This window comes from Mycteria americana, chromosome 22, assembly GCF_035582795.1.
Source record: "Mycteria americana isolate JAX WOST 10 ecotype Jacksonville Zoo and Gardens chromosome 22, USCA_MyAme_1.0, whole genome shotgun sequence".
NCBI classification, from domain to species: Eukaryota; Metazoa; Chordata; class Aves; order Ciconiiformes; family Ciconiidae; genus Mycteria; species Mycteria americana.
The window spans coordinates 5,460,939-5,470,716 of NC_134386.1; the positions used below are offsets into that span (position 1 = coordinate 5,460,939).

The 9,778-nt window shown below is 50.3% G+C and overlaps 1 protein-coding gene across 3 annotated transcripts; it reads left to right on the plus strand.

The window, feature by feature from the left end:
* The first annotated feature begins 145 nt into the window (after positions 1 to 145).
* RDM1 (RAD52 motif containing 1) lies at positions 146 to 6,822 on the plus strand. Of its 3 annotated transcripts, none has more exons than XM_075522845.1 (7): positions 146 to 251; positions 1,070 to 1,249; positions 1,641 to 1,763; positions 2,228 to 2,390; positions 2,968 to 3,066; positions 4,129 to 4,217; positions 6,710 to 6,822. In XM_075522845.1, the coding sequence occupies exons 1-7, from the start codon at positions 165 to 167 to the stop codon at positions 6,773 to 6,775; spliced, it is 807 nt and encodes a 268-aa protein (XP_075378960.1). In that variant the 5' UTR covers positions 146 to 164; the 3' UTR covers positions 6,776 to 6,822. The 3 variants fall into 3 exon arrangements, with proteins under 3 accessions (XP_075378960.1, XP_075378959.1, XP_075378961.1); XM_075522844.1 differs by lacking the exon at positions 6,710 to 6,822 and adding an exon at positions 5,834 to 6,569; XM_075522846.1 differs by lacking the exons at positions 146 to 251; positions 6,710 to 6,822 and adding exons at positions 678 to 865; positions 5,834 to 6,569.
* The last annotated feature ends 2,956 nt before the right edge of the window (positions 6,823 to 9,778 follow it).

Sequence of the window (9,778 nt, forward strand, 5' to 3'; positions counted from 1 at the left end):
GGGCGGGTGTGGGGCTGGGGGGCGGATTTGGGGGGCTTTTCCCTCACACCCAAGGCCGGGGCTGCACCGGGGGGCAGGACGGGCTGAGGGCCGCGGCCCGGCTGAGGCGGGAGGGCGGGCAGGGGGCCGGGCGATGGCGGGGCGGGAAGCCGGGGTGCTGCGGCATGGCGGAGGTGGTGGAGTTCCGGGTGCCCGCGGGGAGCGCCCAGACGCTGCTGGTCTGGGGGCTGGAGCCGGAGCCGGGCCTGGAGGTGAGGCGAGAGCTCGGGCCGGGCCTGAGGAGCGGGGCCCGGGAGCCCCCTCAGGAGCTGGGGAGCGGGGCCCGGGACCCCCCCAGGGCTGAGGAGCGGGGCCTGGGATCCCCCCAGGGTCCCTCTCCCCCCTTGGAGCTGAGGCCCCAGTTCCCCCCATCTGTACTGATGGCTTCACCTTTGTGCTAATAATATATTTTTAAATCCCTCCCGTTTATTTTTTTGTGTGTTTGTTCTTAATCATTTTTTAGTTTCCTTGTCTCCTTGAGCCACGCTGGGCGCAGGGCAACCCCGAGGGGCTGTCGGGCCACCCCAGGGTGATTTCTGCCCCCGTGCCACGGCTGGTTTTGTGGTCTGAGCAGCAAAACTACTAGGAGCCCAGCGCAAGGTGGGAGAGCTGGAACAAAACCTCGTTAGTCTGCCTGGAAATTTTCGTGCTAATGTTTCACTGAAAGCTTCGGCAAAACAGTGTGCCCACACAAGCAGGAAGGCAGAGTCTGGGATGAGGATGACAGTGGGGACAGAAAATCCCATGTCTGTCAGCGCTCTCCTCCCGATGCAGAGGCTGGATGATAAGGGAGATGAGGCGTCGTCAGGGCCAGAGGCCCAGCCGGGTTGAGCTTATTTTTATGGAGAGATACTCGTCTTCAGTCTCACTGCTTATTCCAGGGCTTATTGCCGTTAAACAGTACTAAAAACTTTCCTTGTTTTCTAGGTAATTAGGTCTTGTGAGTAATCTTCTCTCTGTCGCTGTTGCTCAGCCCCTAGAGCACCCATAGATATTTCAAAAGACCCTTTTTTCTCTTGTTTTTCCTCAGCATTCCCTGTTTTCAGCGTTTTCCAAATTTGGGCCACTCTACTCGGTGCGAGTGCACAGAAACGCTGCTGTGGCAGGGCCTGGGTGTTACGCCGTCATCAAGTTTTTTTCAGGTGGAGATGCCAGCAGAGCCCAGCGCGCGTGCAACGGGCAAAGGCTGTTCCAGAAATCTCCCTTGAAGGTAAGCAGAACGGCCGCAGGTGTGAAACTTGCAGGACTCAGCACTATGACCTCCAGCAGCAGGGTAGAATAACATGAAATACTTGTTGATCTCTGTGATGCTCCCTGAGCAAAAAGTTTACTAACTTTTGGCTGGACGCTACCACTGCGGTGACATCCCGCACCGCTGGCTCCCAGGTAGCTTTTAAGCAGTAAAATGGCAGCATCCCTCCTCTGGAATAATTGGCAGGGCCCATTCCTGGGTAAAAAAGATTTAACACATCTCAGAAGCACACATGCGGTCAGGGAGTAGGTTACCTTCGGATGATTCTCACGGAGCCATCAACGGTGTGTCTGTAGTGGGAATCTTGCAAGCAAAGCCTGGCTAACCAGGGTTCTTCTTTCCTGCACAGGTTTGCGTTTGCACCAGGCAGAAAGGGTTTCAGCAACAAGTCCTTGCTCTCAACAGCAACAAGTGCCAGGAGTTGGCCAACCACTACCTTGGCTTTAACGGCTGGTCCAGTCGCATCATCACAGTAAGGGACCCTTTAAATTCATCCATCATCCTTCCCCTCATCCTCTTCTTAATTAGAGCGGTTGGTGGAATGAGAAGAGTTGTCCTCAAATCAGCAAATAACAGACAGCTACAGGAGCTGCGTTTTGGACCACAAATGGGGGTGTTCTGAAAGCCTGGGGAGAGAAGATTGCTATGAGTGAGGGCCCTGGCTTGGCTTCTGCTAATAAAAATGGGGGCGGCTGTGATTAAAGCAGTGCCAGGGCCTGACAGTAGTCTTCATGTGCTGAAAGCGTCTGAGATGACTGAGACTCCGAGAGGATGGGGACTATGAGGTATTTCTAAAAGAGGGTCAAAACAGTAAACATCCCTGCTCTGCCTCCACCACACGCTTCTGCCTTGGAGTCACACGCTGTGCAGGCCCAAGTGGTCATAACATCCCCTTCCTATTTAATCAAAATTAATTATCTGTGGTCTTCCCAACAGCTGCAGAATGTATCTGGCTTTGATGGTGAGAATGAGGAACTGGGGAAGACATTACAGAAGCGATCCGTGAAATATCTGTGTGCTGTAGAGGTGACACTGCCTGACCATGGGGTACGCACCAGGGGAGTTGCCCTCAGCGAGGCAGACGTAGAAAACAGTGAAGGTACGTTCTGGATGCAGCTGGAAGTCTCCCTTAGCAGCTGTCGCAGACACTGGTCCATCTTGCTTTTGCAAAGTTTGTGGGTCTGACAAAGTATCTGAATTTAGCTGGAGGCAAGGATCTGTGCAGGGCCTTGTGAGCTGCTGTGCTATGCAGCAAAGGATCCTGAGCGTGCCTCTTCCCTCCCTGCTTCACACCAGTATCGCTTTCCTACCCTCTGTTCTCTCCCTCTCGCCTGCAGCGCTATTCATTCCGCATCACAGCCGCTTCTGGTGTGAACATGGCGTGTGAGTCTTCATACTGTGTCTGTGGCACGGCTCAGGTGCCAGCGGGTCTCTGCACTGTCCGCTGCCCTGGGCAGGGTCCTGACACAGGGCTGAGGATCGTGTGCTGCTGTGGGTTGGCACACGAAGCCCCTGTGAGGGTGCTGCCATGCTGCCAGCGACTCCTGAAACATAAGCAGCTTTCTTATCGGATCCATAGAGCTGTGTTGGTTACGTTTCCTAGCACAATGCGGCTCGTGTGCTTCCTATGCAGAGTCTCATCTGAGTATCGGTAACACGCTGCTTGTTGTGTTCAGATCCTCTCCGGTTTGTCACAGCCTCAAGAAGAGTTCAGAAACTCGCAGTCGGGAAGGCTTTGTCTAGCGCCTTTCAGAAGATACTCCTCGTAGTCTTAGGTAAGGCCTATTTTGGTATTAAACACTGGGGTGTTTGGGCTAATGATATTATAACTTTCATGATAATTGATATGAATTCTTTTTCTCTGAACCTTTCTTGGGTTTCATTGAGGCCTGGGGGGTCTCAGGCAAAATTAAACTTGTGGTGTGGTCTGTAATGATTTGACAGAGTGGTTCCACCCTATGAGCTATGTGAGTGAAAGGAAAATCCGACAGGAGGTCAGATTTTTTTATGATAAATAAGTCATTGAAACTCCAAATTCCAAGAGTGTAAACCCTGGCAGGGAGAGCTTGTTAAGGTTACATTTGCATGCCGAATAGGGATGTGGGGAAGTTCTGGTTCCAGGGGTAACATGAACTGAATTGCAGCACTTTGCACGTTCCTGTCCTGGTTCCAAGCCAACCAGGTGCCATCAAAGGTCCGTGCCCCACTGTTGCGTTCAGCGTTGCATCTTTGGGGCTACTATCTCCTTTGGCTTTTTAATCACAGAAGCTGGTTCTGTGCCTATCCAGGAACTGCTAGATCTGCCTTCTCTGCATTCCAGGTCTTGTGCTCTCTGAGCTTTTAGGTAACTCCTGTTTATGTGGTATCTGAGTACTTTAGTCTTTTATGCTTATCAGGACAGACCCTGATCGGATCAGGTCAGTGTCGCTATCCTCATTTTACAGACAGGGGCCTTTCATCTGCCACATTCCTCCCCTGGGTTCTTTAAGGTGTTCTTTCAAAAGGTGGGTTTCTGGAGTCAGATGTTTTGCAGTGCTTCCTGCCTTCTGATCCATCACGTACACGGAGACCGGCAATTAACATGCTCCATCCTCTCCATAGATTTCTGCTTCCTCAATTTCAGTTTCCATTCCATTTACTAAGAGCCACTTGGTTTTCTGCAGAGAAGACAGGCAGGTAGGCCAGCGAAAGAAGCACACTCATTCAGACCAACCAGCCACTCGCTCTGGAAGCCATTACAAAGCAGAATTGTCCCATTTGGAGTTTAGGTTTATTGTCATTCCACACAGTAGTAACTAACCGTGTCTCTGGCTGTTTATTCTCTGTACTTGTTTCAGAGAACGGGAAAGTGGCCGTGGAGTACAATTCCACCCAAGAGGAGCTCACAGACTCCTTAACAGAAGAGGAACTGAAGGGGCTTGTTCAGGTAAAACCAGGGGATATTCAGCCTTTCCACAAGACCTGTATGTTACACCTAGAGATCGGAGATACAGCTGTTAACTGTTACAGCCTCTGACATCCTCCTTTTATGCGGCAATTACCTCGACTTAAATCCCAGGGAGTAATCACATCTTGGAATTGTACAGCACGCTAAGGTTTTAAAAATCTTACTTTTTTGGGTATCTTTGTACAGAAATGCATGTATATTTTAGATGGCACAGGAAAGTGAGCTGTTAGGGTAAAGGACTGTTGCGGTGCAGCTTGACAAGTCTCACACATGACAGTGTCCAGGACTGCTCTCATAGAATCTGTGAGAGTGAAAATCCTGGTGAAGCCACAGTAGGTTAAATCAAATTATTTTTTAATAAGTTCTTAAATAAATCAAACTTCCCATCTAGAAATGCACTTCATAAATTTATCCTTACCCAGAGGGAATGATTGTTAAAAGCTTTGGTGAAATAAAAGTTTTTGTGAAATCCCTGCAGGTAATTGTGGGACCTGTTAGCATGCATCGAACAAAAATACCTCAGGTACAACAGTAAAACTTCTGTCATCGTGCTCAGTGAGACGAGTTCTGCGTGCCAGCCTTTGCACGCAGCCAGTCATGAGCAGAGGATTTTCATCTCGCTTAGTTTGAAAACTGCTGCTTACCAGGGGAGATCACGGATACAGCAGTCTCTTGAAAGCAAGCATCGCTCTCACATGATGCATCAGCACCTCGCTGCGCAGTGTCTAACTCCTCCTGCAGTCTGCCTGGAGGAAGCGTCTAACGAACCTTGTGGCACGTTATTCCATTTGATGACACTGAGTCACCTAGTGTCCATGGGCAGAACTATCTGCCTTTCTTACTGAAGAGCAGCTGAAAAATACTGAAAATAGGTATTTTGGTGTGTGAAAATAGGTATTTTGAAATTATACTTACTGAAATTTTGAAATTATACTTACTGAAATTTTGAAATTATACTTACTGAAATGTTGAAATTATACTTACTGAAATTATACTTACTGAAAATAGGTATTTTGGTGTGTGAAGTAACTAACGTCCACCAGATTTATTTTTTTTTTTATCAGTTGAGAAGATGAAATTTCTGCTGGTGTCTTCTTTCTCTGCGTTTTCCTCTGTGCTGCCCCTTCTATCTGACTTCTTTTAAACCCACAGAGAACTGAGCTAACATGCAGTGACCGTAAGAGAAGTGAGCAGTAAAGTCAAACAGAAAGCCTGCTGCTTCTCAAACCCCTGGTTTACCAGAGACTCATCCCTCGCCTCCCCTGCCATCTGACTTCCCTTGTGATGGTCTTGTGGTGGTACCTTGTGGGAAGTAATTTGGCACTCTGTCTCCGCAAGGCACCTTCCAGCCTGATAGGAAGAGGAACAGACAGGAATTCGGAAGGACTTGCTTGGGAGGAGAGCTGCTGGGTGTCCTTTTGGTTCATTGTCTTGTGATGTCAGTCAGTCTTTCCAAAACAGAAATGTTCCTGAGCTGGTAAATTGTGGGGAGGCTGTCTCTTGTACGTGGTAAAAATATATTGTTTCCATGTGCAGAGGGATGAAGCTAGAATATGTTGTAGAGAAAGAAATTTACTCTTGATTTCTCTTCCCAGGTCAGTGAATTGTCCTTGGAACAGTTTGACCTCAAAGAAGATGAAGTTTTGTCTGATCTCAGTTTTGATGATGAGCTCCCTAGCTGGGAGATGCCATCTAATTAGTGCAGCTCTGTCTTCACATCGTTTCCGAACGTTCTGCGGTGTTTGATTAGGAATGAAAGTCTAACCCTGTGAAATGACACGTGCGTCATATCCAATGTTTTCTTTTTCTCCAAATACGTAACAGCAAAAGAAATGGGCAATAAACCTCGTGTTACTAAAATTAAGCCCAAAAATGTATGCTGGTTTTGGAGAGGAAGTGTTTTCCTGTCAACTTATCCAGGTCAGCTATATATGGAAGCCAGCTTAGCTGCATGATTATTATTTAGACAGCATGACAGATGTGCATAGCACTTATAGAAAAATAAAAGGAACGAGCCCTCCCTGCAAGAGCCTACAGCTCAGGTTCGCTCTGATGTGCAGGAGAAAGCCGGAGACGGCAGAAGGAGACATCTCACCAGCAGGAGTAGCTGTGGTGCTTACACACGTCTGCACAGGCACAGAAAAAAGTATTTCTCTAAGTTAAATTTCTTTTAAAGGAATAAGCCTAAGTCTTGTAATAATGTGTTGTGCCACATGGGTTGAGCCCCAGCTACAAGTAGTTGGGACATTATCACGATGTAAAGCAAAGATTCTTTCTAATTTTGAACAGGTTTTTCATTAAATTAAGTAAAATTTTGTAACTCTGTGTGATGAATGAACCTCAGAGGCAGCACAAGCGACGGGAAGGGGCATCAAGCTCCCCGAATCACAAGGCTGTGTGGTGGGGGGGGAAGGCTTATTTGATATCAGACCCCTGCTCAGATTTTTCGACCTCTGTCTTTGGAAAAAAAGATGATTGAAAAATGGGAGCGCTCAGGGAAGAGCCAGAGGAATGATTCGAGATCCCTTGTGAAATGAGAGGAGCGTGGCCCGTTTCATTTAGCAAAAAAGAGAGGAAAGGGGTGATTTGATCCAGGAGAAGACAGCTGATACCAGGTGAGCTTTTTAACCGGGAAGGCGAAGGTGAAACAAGATCCAGTGGCTGGACGCTGACTTTAGAGAGATCCCAATGGGAAGCAAGATGCAGCATTTCACAAGGGGGGATACTGAAGGGAGGGAAGGGCCCGCCGTGGGATGCGGTACATCCCCTACCATGGTGATCTCCCAGAGACTGTATTTATATTGTAGTATATGTTCTCCTGATGGCAGAGACGCCCGCAGCCCCAGATCCCGCTCCGAGCCGTGAGGCGAGGGGCCGCGGCCATGCCCGGCGGCGAGGCCTGTGCTCGGACCCAGGCCTGCGGCCCCCCGTTGCCCGGTGACCCCGGCCGGGCCTGCTCCGCCATGGGCCTGCCCCGGCCCGGCCGCCCGCTCCTCCTGCTGGCCCTGCTGCTGGCGGCGGCCCCCGGCCCGGGGCGGCCCGGGGGGGTCTGCCCGGTCCCCTGCCGCTGCCGACGGCGGCTGCTGGACTGCAGCCATGCCGCCCTGGCCGGCGTGCCGCCGGCTGCCCGCCGCTGGGCCCTCTCCGTCCTGTGAGTACCAGCGGCGGTCTGCCCCGCCAGACCCCCTCCGTCTTCCCCTCCTCGGCTTCTCATTCCTGGTAACCCCTCCCAGGACACCTAGGAGAGAGTCGCTGGCAGGAGACATCTTGATTTCGGGGGGCTCATGCTGCAGCACCGAGGGGTGAAGCCGGGGTGGCCACGCTGTTGCCTCTCCAGGCAAACTCCGCTTCCACCTCAGCAGCCAAATTTGCAGGGGAAGGGTTTTTCCTGAGTGTGACAGTGTCAATCATTTCTTCGCAGAGATTTCACTGGCAACTCGATTTCTTCCATCGAAAAACAAGCATGGAGGGAATACCCATGGGCCGAGTACTTGTAAGTATCCTCTAGCACTTAAAATGTCAGGAGTTCAGGTATTTTCAATCCTTTCATCTGTTTTTTAAGCCAAGGGTATGATGAGCACAAGCACCCACACAAACTGGTTCCATCTGAACTCAAAGCTGAGCTGCTCAGCAAGGAGGGCTGTGAATCCCCAGGGCTTCCTAGGATGGCGAACGCCATGAGCTGTGTCCCTCCCATCCTAGGGAACCATCCCTGTGCCTATTTAATCAACGATCAGGCTACAGTTAGCTTCACCAGGCTAGGAGCAAGTACCTGCTCCTGCGATGAGTGGTGATGATCCCTGGAGTGACTCAAAGAGACGTTTTAGTAAAGCTACTGCAGGATATTTTCCCCTGAAAATCCCATTTCCTCCTGGCAAGCAGCTGGTGTAACAGTAAATGTCCGTTTGTCTCATTCCAGAGTCCTCCAGGACAACGATCTGCGGGCAGTGAAGAGGCGTTCGCTGGAGGGTCTGCTCCTGCTGAAGCACCTGTAGGTACCGTCCCCTGCCCACCGCGGTGGGCTACTGCCTCACCCTCCCTTGGACACCTGCTGCTCGACCCACCCCATGCAAGCGTGCTTTATTCCTCCTCGGTCTCAGGCTACAGCCAGAGCAGAGCAGGGTGTCTTGGTGCTGCAGTAGTGCCTGGTGGGAGGATTCCCACAGAGGCAAGCTACAGCTTTCATTTCCCCAAATCTAACCAAGAGGAGGAGGCTGCTGCCGTCTCCCACACATATTGGATGACTTTTAGCCAACCCCAAGCTAACAGTGACCTGGGAGATTGCCTCTGGCTCTGTTTATCTGAGGACCGACATTTTGGGGGTGAGAACCATCTAGAACAAGGCAAAACTCACACGTGCCTTGCTAGGGTTTGGGTGGAAAGACCTCCGTTGCACTGAAGGTAGAGCCCCAGATGGCTGGTCACTCTTGGGATAGCCTCCCCGGTGGCTATCCCAGGCGGAAAGAGAGAAGCCTGCGCTACCCCTTCCTCTGCTGAAATCCCAGATGGACTGAGGTTGGAAGATCTCTGCTTCAACCTCCTGCTCCGAGCAGGGCTAACCTCAAAGCTAGCACAGGTTTTTTCTATGAAAAAATCAATGAGGCTGCTCAGGGCCATATCCAGCTGAGTCCCCCCTCTTCTTGGAGGAGAAACCAGTGTGCATCTATGTCCACACAATGTCATATGAAATTGCAACAAGCTCTCTGTCTCTAATACTGCCTGGAAGGGAGCAGAGGAGCGTTAGGGTTTTGTCTCCTTGAAGTTCAGTTTTTTACATATTTTGGCACTTCCTGTGCAGTGCAGGCAAAGGAAGTCTGAAACAAGAACGGCAAAGTCTTGCCCTGTTCTCCGTCCTCTGCTTGGCCACTGTCACACTCTCTTTTCTTATTCTAAAGGCTAAGAGGCAGAAGTAAATCCTCCCATGGAGGCTCAGAGCTTTAGTGCTCAGAGTCCAGATTTCCTGAGCCTCAGAGTAGACATGGGTACACTCATTTCTCAACACAAACCTCATGTCAAAGATAAAAATACTACTCGTGTGAAAAAGCTGACAGCAAGGGAAGCCCTGGCTTGGAGTTGGCTCATAGGGTCATGTTTTGGGTCCCGCTCCTCTGTTATTAGAGTAGCTGAAATGAGGACACAGAGAGGTGTCCCAAAATCTCCTCTGTTGCTCGTATTTGTAGATCATTGCAAGTATCTCAGCTCCACCACCGTTTGCATTTGTAGTGTCGTTTATTGAGCGTGACCCTTACGTGCTTGTATTTTTCCCACAAAAAGGAAGGCTTTGTATTTTCTAGTATGCACGTTGGCGTGGAAGGAGCCAAGTCCAGGGTGGTCTTGGCCTTTCTGGAGCTGCTCCTGTGGTGAGCCAGCCCTAGGGCTGCATCTAAGCCTTGTCTCAGCGCTGGGGAACGGTGGAAAACAAGGTAGCGCCAGTGCTGGGGCCCACTGCCCAGCTAGTTCCCCCTCCCCGTGTCTTTTTCGTAAGTACGTGTGCCCTACATCGTAGAAAAGAAGGATCCAAGAACTTAAAAGCAGAAAGC